Genomic DNA, 25,700 nt, shown 5'->3' on the forward strand with positions numbered 1-25,700 from the left:
ACACTTTTGGGATTTTGGGTTGCTGATCACGAAAATTACCTTAATTTTTTCTGATCACATACCTTTTCTTAGATATAACATTATTTGTGATTTTCTGTCATATTTCAAGCTACAAAACGATGAAGTGCAACATGTCATTGAAAATTCATTTTCTGCCTTCACATGTGGACGTCTTCCCTGCTGATCTTGATGCTGTCAGTGACAAACATGGTGAAAGGTTTCACCAGGACATTACAGTCATAGAAAGTCTATCAATCCTGGTTGACTATTGTTGAACACTGACATGAGAGGCATCAGATGCTGAATACAAACAAAAATCAGCGGCAATATGTTTAGTGTGATAACTATAGTTTCTTTATTAATAAGTGGTTGTTATATTCAGAGTATTTACATTTTGATTTACATCAATGAGATCTTAATATGTATGCTTAATTTTTCCTTAATTTTTTTTTCTTCTCTTTATGGCTCTCCTTAGGAGAGTTGGCTGAAGGGGGGAGGGGGGGTTTTCTTTTTTTTTCCTTCTTTCTTTTATATATATAAAATATAACATTCACGTTTATGGTTTATTGTTATATATGTTACATATTATCTGTACTTTGAACAAATAAATAAAGTTTTTTAAAAAATCAGTGGCAAAATATTTTTAGGTCAGTTGAACTAATGCCTGTGTCAGCATTATTATGTGATTAAACTGCTAAATTCAATGTTTCTCCAACATCCTACATGAAATTTGTATTCATCCAGCTAAAGTTCCATTATTAAGAAATTCAGAATACTTGTACAGTAATCAGACAGTATCAAAGATATTGTGTACATTTCTGGTCTCCTGACTTGAGTCAGGATATATTGGGCTTTGATGTTGGTTCAGAGGAGGTATACCAGGTTGATTCCTGAGATAAGGGGGTTAACCCTAAGAGGAGTGATTGAGTCATCTGGGACTATACTTACAGGAATTCAGAAGAATGAGAGGGATCTTGTGGAAACAAATTTATGAAAGAAACACTAGAAGCAGGAAAGCTGTTTCCACTGACAGGTGAGACTAGAATGAAGGGGCATAGCCTCAAGATTTGGGGGAGCAGATTTAGGATGAAGATCAGGAAGAACTGCTTTCCCCAGAGAACAGAGTATCGATGGAATTCTTTGCCCAATAACATCCATGTTTTAGCAACCACTCCATGGTAGCTACCAACCTTGTTAAATACATTTAAGACACAATTGGATAGATTTTTGCACAGTAGGGTAATTAGGGCTTATGGGGAAAACATAGAAACATAGAAGATAGGAGTAGGGGTAGGTCATTCGGCCTTTTGAGCCTGCTCCGCCATTCAATGAGATCATGGCTGATCTTAAAGTTCAGTTCCCCGTCCCCGCCTTCTCTCCGTAACCCCTAATTCACTTATACTGAAGAAATATATCTAATTCCCTCTTAAATATATTCAATGAACCTGCCTCTACTGCTCTCTGTGGCAATGAATTCCACAGATTCACCACCCTCTGGGTAAAGAAATTCCTCCTCATCTCAGTTCTAAATGGTTTGCCTTATTATCCTCGAACCATGGCCCTGGGTTCTGGACTCCCCCACCATTGGAAACATCCCTTCCGCATCCATTCTGTCCAGTCCTGCCAGAATTTTATGTCTCTATGAGATCCCCTCTCAATCTTCTAAACTCCAGCGAGTACAATCCCAAATTGCGCAATCTTTCCTCATAGGTTATTCCTGCCATTCCAGGTATCAGCCTGGTGAATCGCCTTTGCACTCCCTCCATTGCAAGAACATCCTTCCTCAGATAAGGTGACCAAAACTGCACACAATACTCCAGGTGCGGTCTCACCAAGGCTCTGTACAGCTGCAGTAAGGTATCCTTATTCCTATACTCAAACACTCTTGATATGAAGGCCAACATACCCTTTGCCTTTTTAACCACCTGCTGTACCTGCATGCTCGCCTTCAGTGTCTGGTGCACAAGAACCCCTAGGTCTCTCTGCACATCCCCATCTCCCAATCTATTGCCATTCAAATAATAATCTGCCCTCTAGTTTGTATTACCAAAGTGGATAACCTCACATTTATCCATATTGTAGTGCATTTGCCATGTATCTGCCCAGTCCCCCAATTTATCCAAATCACACTGGAGCTTCCTGACCCCCTCTTCAGTGCACACAACCCCTCCCAGCTTAATGTCGCCTGCAAATTTGGAGATATTACATCCAATCCCCTCATCCAGATCATTAATGTAAATTGTGAACAGCTGGGGTCCCAGTACAGATCCCTGTGGCACCCCACTGGTCACCGCCTGCCACTCAGAAAATGAACTATTTATCCCATGCCTTGATTTTGCATGCCAGTCGTTTATGTGGAACCTTATCGAAGGCCTTTTGGAAATCCAGGAACACCACATCCACTGGCTCTCCCCCATCTATTTTACCTGTCACCATCTCAAAGAATTCCAATAGATTTGTCAAGCACGATTTACTTTTTGTAAATCTATGTTGACTCTGTCCAATCCCTTCTCTGCTAGTCATATGCTCCGCAATTACATCCTTAAAAATGGATTCCATCTTTTTGCCCACTACTGATGTAAGGCTCTCCGGCCTATAATTCCCTGCTTTTTCTCTTCCCCCCCCTTTTTAAATAGCTACCCTCCAATCCATGGGTACTGATCTTGAGTCCATTGAGTTCTGGAAAATAATTCTTAAAGCATCTGCTATCTGAATGTCCACTTCTTTAAGTACCCTAGGATGTAGATTATCAGGCCCTTGGGATTTATCAGCCTTCAATCCCTTCAATTTCCCCAAGACCATGTCCTTAGAGATATTGATTTCTTTCAGCTCCTCCCTTGTATTAGTCTCTATGTTTCCCAACATCCAGACAGGAAAGTGGAGCTGAGTCCACAATAAGATCAGTCAAAATGCTGTTGAATGACTGAGCATGCTCAATGAACCAAGTGGCCTCTCCTGTTTCCATTTCTTATGTTTTCATATGGTTCAAAATGAAATTGATAATGTATACTGAAATTAATTTTGGCCTCTTGCTAATTGCTTCCTCTATTGATTTTAACCCAGGTTCATTGTACTTTCTGGGCTTGACTCAAAGCTCCACATTAGTAGAGCATTCCAAGCAGTCACTTGCTGATACTTGCACAATTTAGCCATTTCACCACAGGACACTGGCAAGCCCACTCTTACTTCAATATTGCCAGGTCAATTCTGTGCTCTCTGTGAAAATGAGTACTCCAACAAATCAAACTACTGGAGGCACAGCTGATATTCTTCTGCCCATGAACAGGAAGGCACAGAAGAATTATGGGCTGCTTCTATTTTCTTTCCAAATTTCCAACCAATATTATAATTTCCTTCCATAACTTGCTAACAAGTCAATTAACACTTCCAGACCTTGCTTTTCATGTGTTCAATCATTCTCTTTTGCTTTGCATCATTATCCCTTTAACGAGTTTTTGTCTCCTTTCCCGAACAAGGACATATGCTTTTGTTCATTCCCATTTTCTTCCTTCTATTCATCTCAAAACAGGGTCACGTCCCAGTTCTAGTGAAAGGTTATTGACCAGAAATGTTCCTCTCTTCATAAATTTTTTAAAAATTAGATGAATGTCAAACATCAGCCTTTTTCATCTCATTTCAGAATGCCAGCAGCTGCAGTACCTTACACTTGCATTGCATTATTTCAATTGAAATCGGAAGCAATCTGAAAAAAAGTACAACTTCAGGATCATTCTGAAAATAAAACATTATTACATTTTGTGTTGATTACTCTTTTCACAGATAATATAACATTTTAATAATGTTGGCACTAGAGTCTTAAAGTGGACAAGACAAAGAAGATGATTGTGGACTTCAGGAGGATGAAGGTCAACCATTCTCCACTACACATCAATAGCTTCAGAGTCAGAGAGCACAAAGTTCCTTGGAGGGCATAACACCGATCTCCACAACATCTCTTCATTAGTCAGGAAGGCACAGCAGCATCTACACTTCTTAAGAAGGGCAAGGCTTGATAAAATTTTTTTTCGAAATATAATAAAATGTTTAGGGAGTTTTTATGGAGGGGTAAATTTTCGAGAGTATCTTCGAATAAATTAACTTGGAAATATGAGTTAGGGGGATTACGTTTACCATATTTTCAAAATTATTATGAGGCAGCCCAACTTAAATGTACTAGTTCATTGATGGATTCGGTACATAGGAACATAGGAAGTAGGAACAGGAGTAGGCCAAAAATGGCCCATCGAGCCTGCTGCGCCATTCAATAAGATCGTGGCTGATCTAATTTATGACCTAACTCCACCTACCTGCCTTCTCCCCATATCCACTAATTCCTCTATCATGTAAAAATTTATCTAACCAAATTTTATATATGTTTAATGAAGCAGCCTCAATCACTTCCCTGGTTAGAGAATTCCAAACATTCACTACTCTCTGGGAAAAACTATTTTTCCTCATCTCTATCCTAAATCTACTCCCCCGAATCTTGAGACTGTGTCCTCTCATTTTAGTTTCCCCGGCCAGCTCAAAAAACCTTCCTACATCTATCCTATCCATACCCTTCATAATCCTATATGTTTCTATAAGATCTCCTCTCTTTCTTCTGAACTCGAGCGAATACAATCCTAGACGATTTAATCTTTCATCATAAGTCAACCCCTTCATCCCAGGGATCAACCTAGTAAACCTCCTCTGGACTGTCTCCAAAGCCAGTATATCCTTGCTCAAATATGGAGACCAGAACTGGACACAGTACTCCAGGTGCGGTCTCACCAGTACCTTATACAGTTGCAACATTGCCTCCCTACTCCTGAATTCAATTCCTCTAGCGATGAAGGCCAACATTCCATTTGCCTTCTTAATAACCTGCTGCACCTGCAACCTAACGTTTTGCGATTCATGCACAAGCTCTCCCAAGTCCCTCTGCACAACAGCATGCTGTAGATTTTCACCCTTTAAATAATATTCAGCTCTTTTATTTTTCTTGCCAAAGTGGATAACCTCACACTTCCTAACATTGTACTCCATCTGCCAGACCTTTGCCCACTCATCCAGCTTAACTATATCCCTCTGCAGACTCCTAGTTGGGCTAAAATTGAGATGACAAGTATTTCTGAATTTGAAATACATCAATTTTTGTTTAGGTGGAATATGAATTTGTTACAACAATATAATGTGCCTATACTAAAACATTTAATAAAGTTATGGATATAGAAAAATAAAATTATAGGTTCTAGGGGTAAATTATTGGCTTTGACTCCATTGTATAATAATCAACTTATTTCTTTTTCAATACATAATCAAAGTTTATTGCATTGGAGATTTAAAGGTGTGAAAAATTTGGGAGATTGTTTTAAAGAGGGTAAGTTTTTATCTTTTAATCAGATGAGGGAAGATTTTGGTATTGATAAGAATTCTTTATTTCTTTATTATCAAATTCGATCTTTGGTAAAATGTATGTTTGGTAGAGATATGATTTTACCTAAAATGACTAAATTTGAGACTTCTCTTATGAAGGTACCAGAGAAGGGTTATATTTCATTTATGTATCAAATATTACAGGATGGTATGGATAAAAAGGGTTGGGATAGATCTAAAATTAAATGGGAAGCGGATATTGGTTTTACTTTCTCTGAAAAGGATTGGTTAGATATCTGTTATGATAGTGTAACTAGATGGATAAATGCACATTATGCAATGGTTAATTACAATTTTTTACATCAATTATATTTGACACCTGAAAAATTAAAAAAATATGGTTTTCATGAATCAGATTTGTGTTTTAGATGTGGTGATATGGTTGGGACTTTTTTTCATGCTGTTTGGTCATCCATACATGTACAATCTTTTTGGAAGAAAATTCAATCGTTTTTAGAATATCTGTATAAGATTAAAATAGTTTTAGATCCGACAGTATTTTTATTGGGTAGTTTGCAACCTCTGAAAGGCTTGGGATTAGATAAGTTTCAGCTTGCTTTTGTATATTTAGCTTTATCCGTAGCGAAAAAATGTATTGCTAGTACGTGGAAAGATACAAATATGATTGATATTAATAGATGGCATAATGAGATGAAATATTGTTTAATAATGGAAAAAATTACATATGTTTCACATGATAATTATAATTTTTTATTAATAAGTGGTTGTTATACTCGGAATAGTCACATTTCAATTTATATTGATTAGATTTTAATATGTATATTTAACTTTTTTAATATATATTCTTTCTTTTTTCTTTTTTATGGCTCTCCTTAGGAGAGTTGGCTGAAGTTGGGGGGGGGGGGGGGGGCGGATCTTTTCTTTCCTTTTTTTATATATATAACAAAAATGTTCATGTTCATGTTTAATTGCTGTATATGTCATATATTATGTTTTTTGAACTAATAAATAAAGTTTAAAAAAAAGACGGGCAAGGCTACTGGTGCCCATCTTGACAACATCTTACAGGAGCACATGTCAGAATGTCCTGTCTGGCTGCATTATTGCATGGTATGGTAGCTGCAAAACACCAGCCCAGAAGACAACACAGAGGATCATTAAAACGGATAAGAGGATTATTGGGGTCTCCCTTTCCTCTACTGACGACGTTCACCAGGAGCTTAAATAGTGCTCAAAGAATGATTGAGCACACTTTCCATCCAGCATTTAGTGTCTCTGCCCCACTACCATCAAGGAGAAGGTATAGGAACATCAAAATCAGGAGTGCCAGACTGAAAAATTTAGAATGGTTGCAATGCAACAGGCACACAGAGTTAAAAAAAAAGGTAACAAATCCAGGGCTAAAGGTTTTATGTTTAAATGCATGCAGCAAAAAAATAAAGTAGATGGCCTTGTAGTACAGCTACAGGTCGGCTATCACAGATTTGTGGCTAAAGGATGGATGTCATTGGGAGATGAATATCCAGTGTATCAAAAGGAAAGGAAAGGGTGGGGTTGGTGTGGCTCTGCTGGTAAGGAATAATGCTAAATCATTAGAAAGAGATGACATTGGATGAAAAGATATAGAAACATTGTGGGCTGAGTTGAGAAATGGCAAGGGTAAAAGGACACTGTTGGCAGTTACATACAGTACAGACCTCCAAACTGTAGCCGGGATATGGACAATATATTTCAACAGAGATAGAGCTAGAGGAAAGTAAACAAGTGGCCAAGTTTGCAGATGATACGAAGGTAGGTGGAGTAGCAGGTAGTGTTGTGGATACAGGAGGCTGCAGCAGGGCTTAGACAGATTAGGGGAATGGGCAGAGAAGTAACAAATTAAATATAATGTCCAAAAAGCTTACGACCATGCACTTTGGTAGAAGAAATAAACAGGCAGACTGTTTTCTGGGGAGAAAATTGAAATTTCCCAGATGCAAAGGGACTTGGGAGTAAACTTGCAGACTGAATTGGTGCTGAAGGCGGCAAATGCAATGCTGACATTCATTTCAAGAGGAATAGAAAAGAAGATCAGAGATGTGATGTTGAGGCTTTATAAACCATGGTTGGACCTTACTTAGAGTATTGTGAGCAGTTTTTGGCTCATATTTAAGAAAAAGATGTGCTTACATTGGAGGGTTCAAAGGGAATTCATGAGGATTATTCTGGGAATGGAAGGGTTACCATATTTTGGCCTTTAATCGTTGGTATATACGAGAATGAGAGGGATCTCATTGAAATATTTTAAATATTGAGAGGCATGGACAGTAGATCTACAAAGATTGTTCCCCATGGTGGGAGAGACGAGGACAAGAGGACACAACTTCAGGATTGAAGGCTGTCCACTTAGAACAGAAATGTGGAGGAGTTTCTTCAGCCAGAGGATTGTGAATCTGTGGAATTTGTTGCCACAGGCAGTTGTAGAGGCCAAGACATTGAGTGCATTTAAGGCAGAGATGTGTAGCAAAAGACCAGGAGATTAATTCCTGGGAGGGAGGGTTTTGTCCCCTGACCATAGGTGAAGCAAACTGGATCTGTATTCTCTTGACCTTCATCAAATGGAGTGCTATCATTATCATTTTTACAAGGTCTAAAACAAAGAATCACTCTCCCACAATTCAATTCCATTTAGAAAAGAAACCAGAAGATACGTCCTCATTCAGATGAATTAATTTCATTGCATTATTACCAAAAACCTTGGCTGAAATTTCACCAAATAACACCAGATGAATTATTTTGTTTGTGGATTTTTCCAGCTTTCAATTCTGGGATATACATACAAAATATTATGGAAAACCACACAGATGTGCTTCAACATAAAGAGACAAATGGTGTGCGTCCCAGACTGGGTCTTGCCTTATATAAACCTGTCTTTCTGATCCTTCCTTGAGATTTTATTTTAAGGAAAACCCAAGGTCCTTCACTGTACTTACACAAGCATCTTGTTGCACTGTCTCCAGGATGCGCTTTGCAGGAATCAAGAAATCCAGTAGGCAGCAGAGTCCATCTCCTTTGTACACGGTGTCAATCACCCGAAAGACCTGACTGAGCACAGTGGGAGCAGTGGCATTGAACGGAGGGTACAAAGCAGAGAGAATGCTCTGAATACAGGTATCCAACGATTGCGAATTCTGAGTGAGAAAATAAATTTATATTATCAGTTACCCCAAATGATGCAAAATGCTAACTGCACAATTTCATGTTATTAATCTTTTTTTTTAAAAGCAAGAAAAACATAAAAGCTCACATATATTAGTTGTTTTAATATAAGAAAACTGTTCATAAAGAATATGTTTATACATATTGCACATGGAGCACATATTCTCCCATTTTACTTTTGCTGCATAGCCTTTACCAATTATTGTATATGAAAAAGTGTGAGATTTCTACCTTTACCTAAGGAATAAAAGAGCTAGGCAACCAGTGCAGATTAACCATTAGGCTGAAGCCTAGGGACCTGGAGGGTAAAGAGGCCTGAGCCACCTGAGATATATCAGTACTTTTGTATATATTATTTCCATTACAAATACTATTTTGTGATCTAAATTAGGGACCAAACGTATAAACATATAGAAGTGAAGAATTAATGCTTTTGGGGACTTGCTTCTTGACGTAGCTGCAACTCCCTGCGAGATTGTGTTTATCATCTCCCTGACTACGTTATTACGGCATCCTCTGTCGCACCACTCGACGAGTTGGCACGAGCAATTAAAAGGAGAGTCCAAGGTCTGCCTCCTGTCCTGCAGCTCCGAGCTGCCATAGTCACAGCCAAGCATTACCCTCAAAGTGCGCCTGCTGTCGCAATCACGGCATGGTTTTGGCTCACCAGCATGTCTGCCACTGGAGGGAGTGCGTGTGCGCCAAGTGCATGCTGATCGCCGAAAGGCAGCGGGGTCATGGTTGCGCAGTTGGCTCTCCAGCGGCAGCAAGCACAAGAAGAGAATGAGGCCAGGGAGCTGCAGTATATATATGCTGGAGCAGGGGCCGCTGAAGCCGGGCTAGCCACGGCAGTGGCTGCCACCAACGGCATCATCCCCTTATCGAGAGCTGGCTGAATGCCCTACAAAATCTTTGGAGAAGACTACCAAAACCAGAAGCAATGTAGGCAGCAACTACTATAATCATTTGAAGGCTATTCACCTGCTAACACAGTTTGTGGGAAAGCTTCTTTCTTATCTCTGTTTAATTGTTTAGGTTTTTGTTCATGATTCCTCAGCTTGTTTGGTTTGAATTAATTTATTAAACTATTTCCGTCACTATTCACCACAACATCACAAAAGATTGCACTCAGGAAATCAATAATCCAATTTAGATTTTACAGTTTCAGCTTTTTAATCTTTCTATTGTTGGTTTAACATGTCCAATCTTAACTCCAAAATCCACTCATCAACCAGCATTCTATGTTACTGTATTGCTCCACCATCCACCCTTCCTCCCCATGTCTGCACCCGGGCCCGTGGAAGGTTTCCATGGTCACCCACCCTGCCTGAGTGGCACAGCAACCTCCCTGCCCAGAGGGATGGGGATGGGGTCGGGGACCTTATCCAGTGTCTAGTGGGATGGGGGCCCCCTCCCTGCCCGTCGGGACAGGGCCAGGGAACATGACCTTTCCCTGCCCAGCCGGATGGGGCCAGGAGATGGCAAATCCTCCCTGTCCAGCAGAGCAGGGGATGCGGGGGGGGGGGGGGGGGGGGGGAGAGAAACGACCTCTCCCCTGCCTAGCATTTTGTTGAAATTGGCAGGGTCAGCAAAAAAAGTGGCACATTATATTAATTGAATGTTGGATTTATACAACATTAAACTAAATCAGTGATACTCTTCAAATAATACAACAACCAAAGGTGTTAGCGATTGTTTGAACTTTAATGCGTCTACATTTTTAATCATCATTCGGTTGTGATTTTGCATAATCAAGTTTTATTAATAAAGTGAAAGCCTAATTATTCCTTCGCTCCAGAGCTATTTGGTCTGTTATTATTCTTGAGATAGTTGTAGAAAACATGGATTGTATAAATTCTTTTGAATGAAATCTCAGCAAAACAAAAGGGAGAATCTGAACTCACATTTTTAAATTAAATGGTAAAACACAGAAATGCTGGAGGAACTCAGCCAGTCTCACAGCGTCCATAGGAGGTAAAGATGTATTATTGACATTTCGGGTCTGAGCCCTTTTTCAAGGTATCATTACCTCCTGTGGAGGCTACGAGACTGGCTGTTCCTCCAGCATTTCTGTGTTTTACCACAGTCACAGCGTCAGACAAAGGATGGGGGCCGTGGGCAGGAGAGTGGGGGGCCTTTCTAAAACACAGCCTAGTTAATCCGCCACTGTTTGTCACATTTTTATTTTGCTGGGTTTATAAAATATTCCATAGCACATTGGAAATAAATGCCTGATCTGTATAAATGGCCTGCACAAATGCATGTGCAGGCTTGTGCATTTATTTTGTGTGTAACAAGCCCAGAGGACTAAAAAACCCAGTAGCAATAGATATTCACCAAGACAAATGGTTACTTAAACAAAGGTTGCTTTTAGTTATCTTTAAACATGAAAACAGGATCACACTATCTTATCTCTTTCTTCTTTTTTTTTTCTTTTGCTTGGCTTCGCGGACGAAGATTTATGGAGGGGGTAAAAAGTCCACGTCAGCTGCAGGCTCGTTTGTGGCTGCAGCTATCTTATCACTATTGACTTAACTAACCTAACAACCCCCTTCTAATTCCGAGCACGTGTATGTAATGTGTGTATAAGTTGAGAAAAGTTTTTTGATTTACAGTCCAATCTCACTTCTCATTCCTCCAAGTTCACTGGTTGCAGACAATTTTATACTGTGCTCCAGGCTTTGGTGCTTGAAAGGTAAATGGTTACTGCTCAGGAAGGTTCTTGTCAGTTTTCAGAGAGAAAGATTTGTTGTTCCAGAACACCCACAACTGATTTACTTCCATCAGCCACTTCAGTGTCTTGCCAAAGAAACTTGCCCCCTCAGTGTTCTCCAGATGATAACCACTTTCTTTCAGGTCACCACAGAGTTCCTTTATGTTTCACTTATTTCAAGTGAAACATTAGACAGCCAGTCCTCTCCTCTTTCAAGAACCACAAGGACTTTGACCAGGCAGAACTAAGAACTCACAACCCATCTTCCAAATGGGGTTTTCCAAAAGCTTGCCAGCTTGTCCTGTTACAGTCCCAGTCGCTGCTGCTGTCTGGAAAACTGAAGAACTGATCTGTATGTGTGTGTGTGTGTGTGTTTCTCTCTCTCTCTGAGAAAAAACTCTCTCTGCTTGCAAAACCACATGACTCTCCTAGAACAGCAAGTTCCACTCCAAACAGTTGGCAGCTCTGACAAGTTCTTTCATCTGTTGCCTTTTTGTAAACAACAATCCATTAGTGAAGTCTCTTGGGCCCTCTCCAAAGCTTTTGCAAAGGGTCTGGGGCCAACGTGTCTAGCATGAGCCGAGCTCCAGTATTTTAAATAGATCTGTTTTAAAGTGTTTATATGTGACCTACACTAACAAACCTGCCCCAATTTATCTCCCAAAAACAGATCTATATACTGTCACAAGTGGATCACACATTCAGGTGACAGGGAAAGAAAAACCCCTAGTGGGAATGTGGGAAGAGATCAATTGAATAAGCGCACAATGGTCTTTATCAACAATTTTTCCATCGTTCCCTGAAGGTAGAAACTCACGTGAATAGGGTGGTGAAGAAGGCTTTTAGTATGCTGGCCTTTATCAATCATTGCATGGAATATAGGAGTTGGGAGGTGATGTTGAGATTGTATAAGACGTTGGTGCGGCCTAATTTGGAGTTCTGTGTGCAGTTCTGGTCGCCTAATTATAGGAAGGATATAAACAGAGTGGAGAGAGTGCAGAGAAGGTTTACCAGAATGTTACCTGGGTTTAAGCATCTAGAGTATAGGGAGAGATTGGACAGATTAGGTCTTTATTCTTTGGAGCGTAGAAGGTTGAGAGGGAATTTGATAGAAGTATTTAAGATTATGAAAGGGATAGACAGAGTGGATGTGGATAGACTATTTCCGTTAAGAGGAGGAAAGATTAAAACAAGAGGTCATGAGTTAAGAATTAAGGGGCAGAGGTTTAGAGGTAACATGAGGGGGAACTTCTTTACTCAGAGAGTGGTAGCCGTGTGGAATGATCTTCCGGGAGAAATAGTGGCGGCGGAGTCAATTGTATTATTTAAGAAAAGGTTGGACAGGTATATGGATGAGAAGAAGATGGAGGGTTATGGGCATTGTGCAGGGAGGTGGGACTAGAAAGGGGTGTTTGGTTCGGTGCAGACTAGAAGGGCCTAATGGCCTGTTTCTGTGCTGTAATTGTTATGTTATGTTTATGTAATGAAATTGTATCACATGGAACAGATAAATGAATGATCATGTGATACAATTTATCAGCCATAAAATGTCAATTCAAAATGTAAAAAATTCAAGTTTGCTGAAAGATTCATCCCTGTCAGTAAAGTCCAAATATGTTATTCTGAAGCATCAAACTCTGCTCCTTTAAATTCAGATTCAGTGGCTTCAATAATGATCACAGTCAGGGTAGAATTTCCAGGTAGAAATCTTTTCAAATTTAGACATGCAGCTCGGTAATAGGCCATTTCAGCCCATGAGCCTGTGCCGCCTAATGTTTTGAAGGGTGGAGGAAACCAGAGTGCAACGTGCAAACTCCCTATAGACAACACCGGATTTGAACCCCAGGTCGCTGGTGCTGTAACAGAGTTGAGCTGACCACTTCACTAACTGTGCCACCCATAATCTTCAAATAGTGAACTTCAAGATAATTTTTAAAACTCCTTTTGTAATCTTTCTTTGACCATGGAACAGCACGAGGTAACTCCACTAAAACTATCAGTAAAGTCATAAAATAACATTCATGTAGCAATAACACCCTTATCATCAATCATTTCCCAGAAATTCTTAGTTCAAATTACTATTAGGAGGAGATTTGACTATTCTGAGTCCAGGATTATTCAAAAGGATGGCTCAATTCATAAATGGGAAATTTGTAACCTGCGTATCTTTGCAAAGATTCCCTGTGAAATAGATTTTCAGACCTACATTACACTTTGTTTTTTTGACCTTCAAGCTGTTAGATAACCATGATATCAATGTTTGGTTTGGGTTAATGTAAAAGCAATTGACCTGATTGGACAAGTTTCTTCTCTAACCTATCTGCAAATTTTGCATTGTCAGTGAGATTCTGCTTTGGGTCATACAATTAACTGCAAGCGAGTTGCAGGATTTACTTTGCTTTCAATTCCCTGTTAAAGATTCAATTCAAGATTATTTTATTATCATGTAATAAAACAGAAAATGTGATATCACGTGAAATTTCCTTTTGTCTACTGTTAGGGAAACAAAGATTTGCTATCAGCAGAAGTTGCCCAGCGCCACTTATAGCCGGAGAAAGAGAAGCAAAAGAGAGTTCTGCCCAGAGTCACTGAAAGTCCTTGGCTTTGCCGCCAGCATTCCCACAGCCTCTGCAGCCACGCAGTCTTCAGTGCAAACCATTAATAACCTAAAATACAGATGCACACCTCTGACACAACAGGAAGCCTCTAGCAGCCTCTCGCATCCTGATTCCGAGACCTGGTACCCTTTCGGTCAGTCTCCAGCACTCCGCTGCCTGGCGTAAGTGCTTTGGCCGCAGTCGCTGACCGCTCGATTCCTACTCGGGTAGCTCACCTCAAATTACAACAGCCCGCCTCCTGTGCGTTCTTCAGCCCCAGAGTCCGTCACTGCTCTGCCGCCAAGGTCACTGTCCCTGGGGCCCATCCCCTCTGCTTCACCTTTTCAAATGGGGGGGGGGGATGGTTGGTCTCCCCATTTACTAGTGCCATGCACCAGTCCTCCGCTTCACCAGAGTTTGAAACCCCTTGTGGCTGCTGTCGGTCATATGCCCCACCATTTTGGGCCAGACTCCATGGTCGCGGGATTTTAAAATAAACCAACATTGGTTCCTTGAACTGGCCATTTAAAGCCCGTACAAAGCCAAAGGCAGTCGGACAGGGTGGTTGGGCCACGCAGGAGAGCGCGGAGACTTCACCAGCAGGAGTGGTGCCGTTACAGCAACTCTGGCAGCACCGCCATTCTTTTTCCCTCTTTATGTGGCAATTCTCCTCTTCTCATAGACTGTGGTTCTACTTTGCACCAGCTGAAAAAGTCATGTGCAGATCCCTCCCAGGACTCTGGATAAATTATCGAATTTACCAGCATAAAAATGCTGGTGGTGATGCTTATCTACACTAATCTCATTGGCCTGTATAGGCCCTTATCCCTCGACACCAGTGGTTCTCAACCTTCTACTTTCCAATCACATAATCCCACTGCCATCAGTGCCCAGTGATTAGTAAGGGATTACTTAAGGTGGTACGTGAGTGGGAAGGGAAGGTTGAGAATCACTGCTCGAGACCCAATTGTTACTGAAATTTTTTTTTCAGAAAAATTGTCATTGGCCCATTTCCTTTGGAGTTAGGAAGCCGTGCACATAACGAGTCATTTAGGTACAATTAAAACAGTGATTTTCAAACTTTTTCTTTCCACCCACATCCCACCTTAAGCAATCCCTTACTGATCACAGAGCACCTGTGGCATGGTGAATACTTAAAGTGGTATGTGAGTGGAAAGAAAAAGGTTGAGAACCACTGGTCTACATCTTTCCTGAGTACCTGTCCAAATACCTTTTTAAACATTGGAATTATATTTGCCTCTCTTACTTCTTCTGGCAGCTCACTTCATGCAAAATACCCTTCAGATCTTCTTTAAATATCTTCCCTCTCCCTGAAACGCAAGGCTTTTAGTTCCAGGCTCTCCTGCGCTGGGGAGAAGGTTCTTATCTTTTCTATCTTTGTCGTTCATAATTTTGTAATCCTCCATAAAGTCATTCCTCAGCTCTTATATCCCAGTGAGAATAAACCCACCCTACTCATGCCTTCTGCTACCCCACCATATCCGATGCGATCTTATTATTCCAGCAAGATCCTGTGATTTTCCTCTCCAACCTCTCCATTACTACTACATCTTTCTCACTGTGTGACAATCAGAACTGTACATAATATTTCAAATGTGGTCTAACCTTCAACTGCAACACATTAAAATGCTTCAAAAATGACATGAGGAATTCTTTAAATATATCTTCTGACTCTATGGGAGTTTTTTTTTCTTGTTCATCCTTGGCTGTAGATTTGCTTTTCCACTTGCTCATCTGACTTTCTGTTGACCTGCCTTGCCCATCACATGCATGAGCACATCGACAGAACGTAGATGTTTGGAATTCAGCCCGCAAAAAAATTATACAAATCCGGTACCTCATCTTGCCATCTTATCCTAAAAAGTTCCTTCATGTTCAGGCTTACAGCACAGCACGGTTTGAGGCGATATCAGCCCACTGGCGGTGGTCAGTGTGGCAGGCACCAAGAGATTTCTTTAGGCAGTCCTTGTACCTCTTCTTTGGTGCACCTCTGTCTCGGTGGCAGCCAGTGGAGAGCTCGCCATATAACACAATCTTGGGAAGGCGCTGGTCCTCCATTCTGGAGACGTGACCTACCCAGCGCAGTTGGATCTTCAGCAGCATGGATTCGATGCTGTCGGCCTCTGCCATCTCGAGTACTTCGATGTTGGAGATGAATTCGCTCCAATGAATGTTGAGGATGGAGCGGAGACACGCTGGTGGAAGCATTCTAGGAGCCGTAGGTGATGCCGGTAGAGGACCCATGATTCGGAGCCGAACAGGAGTGTGGGTATGACAACGGCTCTGTATACGCTAATCTTTGTGAGGTTTTTCAGTTGGTTGTTTTTCCAGACACTTTTGTGTAGTCTTCTAAAGGCGCTATTTGCCTTGGCGAGTCTGTTGTCTATCTCGTTGTCGATCCTTGCATCCGATGAAATGGTGCAGCTGAGATAGGTAAACTGGTTGACCGTTTTGAGTTTTGTGTGCCCGATGGAGATGTGGGGGGGGCTGGTAGTCATGGTGGGGAGCTGGCTGATGGAGGACCTCAGTTTTCTTCAGGCTGACTTCCAGGCCAAACATTTTGGCAGTTTCCGCAAAACAGGACGTCAAGCGCTGAAGAGCTGGCTCTGAATGGGCAACTAAAGCGGCATCGTCTGCAAAGAGTAGTTCACGGAGAAGTTGCTCTTGTGTCTTGGTGTGAGCTTGCAGGGGCCTCAGATTGAAGAGACTGCCATCCGTGCGGTACCAGATGTAAACAGTATAAATACTACAGTATAAATTTTTTAAAAAGCCAAATTTTAGAGGCAATATTTTTTCTATTACCAATCCGCATGCAACTTAGCAAAGGGAGAAGCAGATTAGAGGTCTAAATCTGTGGCTAAGAAAATGGTATGGGAGCCTGAATTCTTGTAGCATTGGAACAAATTTCACTTAACCATAGCCTGACCAGGATATCAAACTTATTACATTTTAGATAGGCCTTTAAACTAATGGCAAGGAGAGGCCAGGAGAGAGCAGATTCAAAAACTTAAAAGAGCAGAGACAAGAGCAGTCTAGTGGATTAGGGGCAAAAGAAATAAAAGCAGTTTGTGTAGGGAAAACAGTTATTAGAGAAATGGAGCTATTTTTCGGCTCACATTTGGGATTTGCTGTGTTGGTCACAGTGCATTGCAGAGCATGACTTGTCCGACACATGGTAGCAGGAGCCCAGGAGGAATTTCCCTGAGATGCCCCGAGACAGAGGTGCACCAATTTCATCGGATGGCATGTACCGGACACAAGGATGTCAGAACTAGACAAAGCAGGTTGGAGGAAATGTCAGTCCTTGTGCAATGATATGCAGCATTAATTCGACAAGTTCCTTGCATCACTGACATCAGGGCAGGGAAACAACAATCCCTCATTGTCATCACCCTACCACTTACACCGTAGAGCATTGCAACACAACAGGCCTTTCAGCCCATCTTGTCTATGCCAAACTATTTTTATGCCTATTCTCTTTGATCTGCACCTAGACTACAGCCCTCCGTACCCCTCCCATCCATGTACCCATCTGAATTTTTCTTAAATGTCAAACGCTCAGCACTTCAGCTGTGTAGCTTCACTCTCTGTGTGAAGAAGTTTCTCCTAATGTTCCCTTTAAACATATCATCTCTCACCCTTAACCCGTGTCCTCTTGTTCTTACCTAACATCCGTGTAAAAGGCCTGCTTGCATTTACCCCATCTATACCCCTCCTCAGTTTTGATACCTCTTTCAAATCTCCCGTCATTCTCTGATGCTCCAGGAAACAAGTCCCAACCTGTTTAACTTTTCCCTTTAACTCAGTTCTTCAAGTACTTGTAAATCTTCTCTGCATTTCTTCAATCTTATTAAGTTTTTTCCTCTAGTTAGGTGACTGAAACAGCACACAATGCTCCAAATTTGTCCTCACCAATGTCTTCTATAACTTCACCTAACATCCCAACTCCAATAAAGGGAATGTCAGTCACCTGTAGGTTATTAAACTGTTGCTGATGTAGTTGGAGATACCATTATTCAATTGAATGAAGAAGCAACAATCTGCCACCTGTAAAGTAGCATTGAATTCATACTCTCCCTTTGTTAACAATTCACCTGGATTTATAGGCCATCTACCCACCCTCTACCTATTTTAGTCAGATCCAAATAAAATTTTCTCAACCTGTCCTCAGCAGGCAGTTAAAGATCACGCCTCCAAAACCTGCGCATGCCCGTCAGTGATGAATGCGCTTAAAAAAAATGGTTGCAATATTGTCCAGCTCTATGCAATATGTAGCAAGCCAAATTGAACAGAGATGGGAGCCTTTTGAGATATTTTGCATCTGTTAGGTATCAACTGGACTTAAGGCTAGATGGGAGATGAAAGTGAGGTAGTAGAATGTCTGGAGAAAGAGGAGCAGCCTAGACAGTGAACCCCTTGACACATGGTAGCAGGAGCCCAGGAGGAATTTCCCTGAGATGCCCCAGCCCATGAGGTGCAGTGTCATATCTATTGATAAGAAAACACATAGGTTGAATCTGACATAAACAGAAGCAGGAATAAGCTAATTGGCCCCTTCTGCCTGTCTCCCCCTTTCAAAATTGATTAGTTGGGGTTGCCACTGAGGTCATGACAGTAGCTGGGGAGGTGGTCAGGACTCAGTGAGGTCAGGGGTGGGATGGGGGGAAGTAATTCAGTTTTATTTGGAGTTCTACAAAGTGACAGTCTGTCAGCATGGAGAGCTGGCTGTTGGGACTTGGTAATGCTGCTGAGTAGGACAAGTTTCTATGAGTTGACAGGACTTAAGAATGAATATGCATTTGGACAAATGTGTCAGATGAGAGGCTGCCCACATCTGGAGAGATCAGCAGTTGGGAGATGGAGAAGGCCAAGGAAGCGGAAGGAAAAAAAAAAGCAGGATGGACATAAATGACCTTCAGCAAACAAAGACAAGCTGGAGAGACTCAATGGATTAGGCATCATCCACTATGCAGTTTTAGTGTTTCACAGATGAACTTTAGGTTTTATTGCTCAGGCAGAAATGGTTTGAAGGAGAGAGTAATAATTTTTGTGATTACACCTCAAGAGAAATTTTCATGAGTAGCCTTTCAGTAACAGGAAGGATGGCAACATGATAAAAGGAGTCATCAAGCACATATGGATGACTCATACTTATGAACATATACACACCTTTGACTTTCAATGCCATGACAATCATTGCAATATTTTGACTCATTCTTTTGAAGCATTATTGTAACAACTTTTAAGGAGAATTACAAAAATGCCCTTGGATTTTGACACCCTCCCTAAAAGGCAACTGATTATGTCGCACATAAGCAGCCTTTACATTCTTGCAAACATTCATTGCTCCAGATTCTTAAAAGACATTGCTGATACAAATATTCATTTAAATCATGTACAAAGTCCTCAAGGAGTTACATTTTAATTTCTAATTAATCTTTATTATATGTGAAGAATTAGGTAGAATTTGTCCTGATTGGTCCAAACCAATGTCATAGCTTGTAATTTGCTTCATCTTAGCCCTATCAGTTTATATCATATATGTTAAATTTTAGATTAAACTTAAATTTAAATTTTACATTTTTAATAGTTTTTTTTAATTTAGACGTACAGCATGGTAACAAGCCCTTTTGGCCTCCAAGCCCGTGCCACCCAATTATACTCAATTGGTCTACAACCCTGGTACATTTTGAACAATGGGAGGAAACCCACGCATACATGGGGAAAATGTACAAACTCCTTAAGCACAGCACCAGATTAGAACCCGGGTCACTGGCACTGTAATGGCATTGTGCCAACAGCTATGTCAACCGTGACACCCTTTGTGTTATTGCCAAATTATAACTATCAATAAACATGTTTGACGAGTGGTCGATAGAGTTAATCAATGTACTGTCCTTCAAAAGTTCCTTCTTTCCACAACCCACATCTCTCATCAAGTTCTCAAGTCCCAGTGAACCATCAAAATAACAATGTGATGTATCAGAATTCTCAATTGCGGTTTGATTTGCATGTAGCATTTTGAAAGATTCCCAATTTAAACAAACACCATCGACAACATTTCCTCATGGAGAAGCAGACATAAAGTCAAGGGATGTAATGCAATGTGAAAGAGAGAAATCTATGCAAAGGAATCAAGAAACATTTGAGTTGTTAGTAAACCCAAAGAAAAAGGATTCTGATCAGTATTTCTATTCCTTCCAGAAGACATATCTAATCTACATGGCTCTAGCTTCAAATACATTTACTTAATCTCCCAAGGGACAGCCTTTGATCTCGACAGCAATCAAGCAATCATTCCAGATATTCTGCTTCTCCTGCAAATCCAAAACCACTGGAATCATCTGGTTCTATGAAATATTTGCCTGGATTTTACTGTACAGATTTCATTGTTCCTGACGTTATTTGCTGTAAGGATTCAGTCCCACAGGTTTCCTTGCAATTGTAGTTTGAGCTGTCAATCCACTGACAAATTCACACAGGGAACAAATCAAATAAAACTAAAAAGAATCAACATCTTACTAAAATTTAAAACATTTCACAGAGTGTAAAATAAAAAAAAGTGCAACATGCTTGTGAGATTAGGATAGAATAAACTCAAAATTATTTTTTACATTAAAATCTATAGGACTGAAATATTTATTTGAAAGAATAACAATCTGCACATAAATTTTCTTTAGAGGAATGGAGAGACTGAGAAGGTAAAGCTTCCATTATTGTCACGTAATACAACATTTAGAATGTAATTTTGTCTACCATGAGAAAGTTGGAGAGTCACCACTTTGTCCAGCGCCCTCACAGTAATGAGGCCTCAGTGAGGAACAAACTCGTGACCCCTGGTTTACAAGACCAGTGCTCTAACCACTGAGCTATTGAAGTATTAAGTGCACCCCAGTAAAATCTCATGCAACAAAGAAGAACATTTTTTGGTTGCCTTAGACTAGTGAGAGTGAAACTTAAGACCTCATATTTTCACTAATTTTATCAAGTTACAGTGAAGAATGTTCAGTAACAGCTCAATTCAGGCAGGAACACGAAAAGCAGCTTCCCGACTTCTTTGTTTAACTCAGCATATGTGTAACTCAGAAAATGACATTCTGTTTCCTTCAGGATAATAATGAGCATTGACAACCTCAAAGTTCTTCACACAAAATTCCAGACCATTGCAGCTTTGCAACAAATTCAAGTTTTAAGTGTTTACAAATGTGCAAGGACTTGTTACCATTTGGATATTGGATTCATTAAACTTTTATCTTCAGGCAATTCACATACTGAAGTAGCAATATAACGCCACAAGGAATGATTTTCATCGATGTGTCATCTATTTCCTGTATGAGGTGCTAAAGGTAGATGGTGTGCTGTCTGCAGTGGGATGGGCAGGAATCATGAACAGACAGCCACAGAGGGCCTTGGCTCTGTGGCTGGTAACCTTGGTGAATCAGACAGCTGTGGTTCAAATCACACATTAGACAGAGTTGTGTAATCTCTGTGCACTCAATTCAAAAGCAGGTTGTTGTGTTGAAAATCCTGTTTCTCAGAATAAATGTTAAATGAAGGCTCAGCCTGTATAAAATTTATATAAATTGCTTGAGAGTTTTCAGTGTCGAAATTATTCATCCATCAACCTGTATCATGATCCCATGCTTGTTTCTCAAATCTTCCTGTGCACAAATTAAGTCAGACTTTTAAAGAAGCATTGTCTTCATAAAGGCAATTACATGGCTACACACATTATTGAGAAATATTGAAGATAATTTCACAATGGTGCACTTGCATGCAACTAATGCAATCAATAATTGGAATGTGATTTCCACAACTTTATCTTGTAGAACATAGAATATTATAGCACAGAACAGGCCCTGTTGCCCACAATGTTGTGCTGACCTATATAAACCTATGCAACAAATGAAACCTTTAACACCCATAACCCTCTTATTTTTCTTTCATCCACGTACCTCTCTAATAGTCTTTTAAATGTCCCTATTGTACCAATCTCCACTGCCAACCTGGCAATGAATTCCATGTACCCTCTACCCCTGAGTAAAAAAACTTACCCTGTCTTCTTCTCTAAACTTCCCTTTCCTCACATAATACAGATGTCCTCTAGTGTTTGCTATTCTCGCTTCAGGAAAATTGTGCTGGCTGTCCACCCTATTTATGCCTCTCATAATCTTGTAGACTTCTATTAAATCGCTTCTCATCTTTCCTTACTCCAAAGAGAAAAACTCTAGCTCTGCTAACCTTGCCTCATAAGACACATTCTCTATTCCAGACAACATCATAGTAAATCTCCTCTATATCCTTTCCATAGGTTCCACATCCTTCCTGTAATGAGGCATCCAGAACTGAACACAATATTCCAAGTGTTGTCTCACCAGAGATTTATAGAGCTGAAACATTGCCTCACGACTCTTGAACTCAATCCCCTGATTAATGAAGTCCAGCATACCATAAGCCTTCTTAATTACCCTATCAACCTCCATGACAACTTTGAGAGATCTATGGATTTGGACCCCAAGGTCCCTCTGTTCTTCCACATTGGTAAGAATCCTGGCATTACCCATGTGAACTGGGTTCAAGTTTGTCCTTCCAAATGTTTTTGTAAACAAGAATATTGTTAGAATTTTTTCTGTGGTAATAATGATGCCAAGATTCCTAACAGTTCTGCCTGTTCATGACATGACTGTGCTTGGAGATGAGCATAGCAACTAATATCCAATTTTTAAAAACTGTGGATTTTGGACCTAAAACTGTTTCTCCTTTCATAGATGCAACCTGACCTGCTTAGTGTTTGCAGCATTTTCTCCTTTCATAGATGCAACCTGGCCTGCTTAGTGTTTGCAGCATTTTCTCCTTTCATAGATGCAACCTGACCTGCTTAGTGTTTGCAGCATTTTCTCCTTTCATAGATGCAACCTGGCCTGCTTAGTGTTTGCAGCATTTTCTCCTTTCATAGATGCAACCTGGCCTGCTTAGTGTTTGCAGCATTTTCTCCTTTTATTTCTGATACTTTTGAAAGATTATAAGATCACAAGATATAGGAGCAGCAGTAGGCTATTTGGCCCATCAAGTCCGCTCCATCATGAGCTGATCCATTTTCCAGCAGCTCCACACCCCTGCCTTCTCCCCATAATCTTTGATATCCTGACTATTCAAATACCGATCAATCTCTGCCTTAAATATGCCCAACAACCTGACCTCCACAGTCACCCGTGGCAGCAAATTCCACTTTCCCCATTCTCTGGCCAAAGAAATCCCTACTCATCTCTGTTCTAAATTAGCACCATTCAATCCTGAAGTTGTGTCCTCTTGTCCTTGACTCCCCTACCATGGGAAACAACTTTGCCGCATCTACTCTGTCCAGGCCTTTCAACATTTGAAATGCTTTTACGGTCCCCTTTCATTCTTCTGACCCCAAGGAGTAAAGTCCAAATGTTCCTCATATGCTAATCCCTTCATTCCAGGAATCATTCTTGTAAATCTTTTCTGAACCCTCTCTAAAGCCAGCACATCCTTGCCCAAAGCTGTTTGGTGTATACCAGTGCCTTGTAAAGCCTCAACAACACACCCCTGCTCTTATATCTTATTCCTCTTTCATTCTCTTTCCACGACAAATGATGGATTGAGGGAGATACTTTTGGTTTTGAACAGGAAGTGGGAAGCCAGGAGGACAGTGCAGCAGATGATAACATGGAGAGCTCCAATTAGATTAATCTAACCCTTACTAATGGGGATCCAAGCAGTGAAGTTGTTTGGACACTCACTAAATGGAAGATTGAATAACTTGTTCAGTGTGCCACGCAGGCTAATGCCAAGATCAATGAGAGGGCCTGGGGAAATCTTTCCATGATTGAGCAGAAATACTGGATTTCAATCTGTGGATTTCAGGCTCCAATATTACTTTATGATGAGAGTCAGCTTCATTAAAGTGTTACATTATAGACACAACAAAGTGATTATCTGAATCCTGCAGAGTATTGGCTCAAAATACAGCAAACGGTATTTTAATTAGCAACAAATGTGCACTTTTAGAGCATTGGGTGATAAACTTCATGTGCTACAGATCAATAGTGTATTCAGCAAAAGCCTGGTTCAGCCAATATTTTCCAATTTCACCACACTGAAGACCCTATTGTTATTCTGTGAGGGATATTAAAGATTTTGATTCATATTTCAGCCTTCTTTAGTTGAGCAAGTTTCATCAAGAAAAGATTTATTTCTTCTGAATATTGATACATTTGTAAAACCTCTCTATTGTTCTTTGAGAGCAAGCATTAACAAGACTTTAGTTCTTCCACAAAATACATTCAATGGAGCCAATGTAAAGTCCTTGTTTTAGTTAGAATTGCTATAGTTACATTTGAATTGGAAGTATTTCTGAAATAAACTAAACAGTAAACAAAATAATACCCTGGACTCACTCAAATGGGAACCACATGTTCTTTCATACACTGCTCTTTTCTATTGTGCTTTTGTTTATGTGTCTTAATTTTTTTTTAATTTCTGAAGTTTGAAGTGGGAACTGTGAGCAAAATATAATCTCATTTGGATTATATGTTTAAATGTTCTGTTTCAGAGGTATTTGCCTTATCTTTAAAAGAGGATGGCACTTGACATTCAGAATCAGAATTTATTGACAAGAATAAGTCATGAAATTTGGTGCTTTGCAGCCGCATCAAGGTGCAAACATTCATATTATTACCATCGTACAACATTACTATAATAAAAAAAGTGCTCAAAAAGTAATGCAGTATCTTTGGTTCATTGATTATTCAGGGATCTGATGGCAGAGGGGAAGAAGCTGTCCTTGTGCCATTGGGTGCTTGTTTTTAGATTCCTGTACCTTTTTCCTGATGTAAGCAGAGTGAAAAGGGTATGGCCTGGGTGGTGGGAGTCTTTGAGGATAGAGGTTAAGACATTAATAATCATACAGTTAACAGTGGATTTATTTAGGATTCTAAGGATTCTGGATCAAACATTGTTAATGAATCCAAGATATTTATTCTGGTGAAGGTAAGCAAGTCCACTACTTTAAAGGATGTGAATCCAAACAAGGCTCAGATCTGCTGACACACATTTGTCCATTCAGTTTGTTGCTGAATTCCACACAGCATCTACCAATGAGGAATGAATCTGCAGAAGAATCAGCTCATGGATTCTGCACCAATTGAACCTGCCCAGTTCCAAGCATTTCAATGGAGATTTTATATCTGCCAGGAAAGCAAGGTACAAATATTAGTAGCATTTTTAAATCATTGGAGTTTGATGTAAAGTTTTTAAAGGTGATTGTTTTACTTTTGACAGAAGCTCAATAATGTATCATTCATAAATGGGTTCTGACTACTTCTCAATGTCAGCAATGCCCAGAATCATCCCAGAAACTTGACAGCATTGATAGACAACACAATTGGGGCTGTTGAAGATGTGCCCACCAGCTTTATTATTCGGTTACTCTAGCCACATAGACACACGAGACTGTAGGTACAGGCACCTGGAGCAGGAAGTCACCACTTTTCTTCCACAGGATGATACCTGTTCCTCCAGCAACTCATATTTCACCTGTCCATGTGACCCGATGCATTACACAAGGCCCTGACACAGCACAGGTCTTACTGACTGGCTCGTGGCCTCCGAGGACCAGTAGGTTTGATCTTCCAAACCAAGTAAGGGTCAGAAGAGTGAGCATCCTCAGCAAAACTAGTGCTTTTACGATGCTGGGAAGGGCACACATGACACTAGCATAACCTACATCCAGCTCCTGACTATCTTTTCAGTGACGTATGTTGATCCCC

General features: G+C 40.4%; 1 protein-coding gene across 3 annotated transcripts in view; it reads right to left on the reverse strand.

Annotated features, from left to right (window-relative positions):
• The window catches only part of LOC138735947 (pleckstrin homology domain-containing family G member 4B-like), a 136,042-nt gene that overhangs the window by 82,635 nt on the left and 27,707 nt on the right, over positions 1-25,700 (reverse strand). For all 3 annotated transcript variants that reach the window (XM_069884639.1, XM_069884640.1, XM_069884638.1), the window contains exon 2: positions 8,352-8,549. In XM_069884639.1, the coding sequence (XP_069740740.1) occupies positions 8,352-8,549 (198 nt within the window). The remainder of the gene's footprint in view (positions 1-8,351; positions 8,550-25,700) is intronic.

Source organism: Narcine bancroftii, chromosome 6, assembly GCF_036971445.1.
Source record: "Narcine bancroftii isolate sNarBan1 chromosome 6, sNarBan1.hap1, whole genome shotgun sequence".
Taxonomy (NCBI): Eukaryota; Metazoa; Chordata; class Chondrichthyes; order Torpediniformes; family Narcinidae; genus Narcine; species Narcine bancroftii.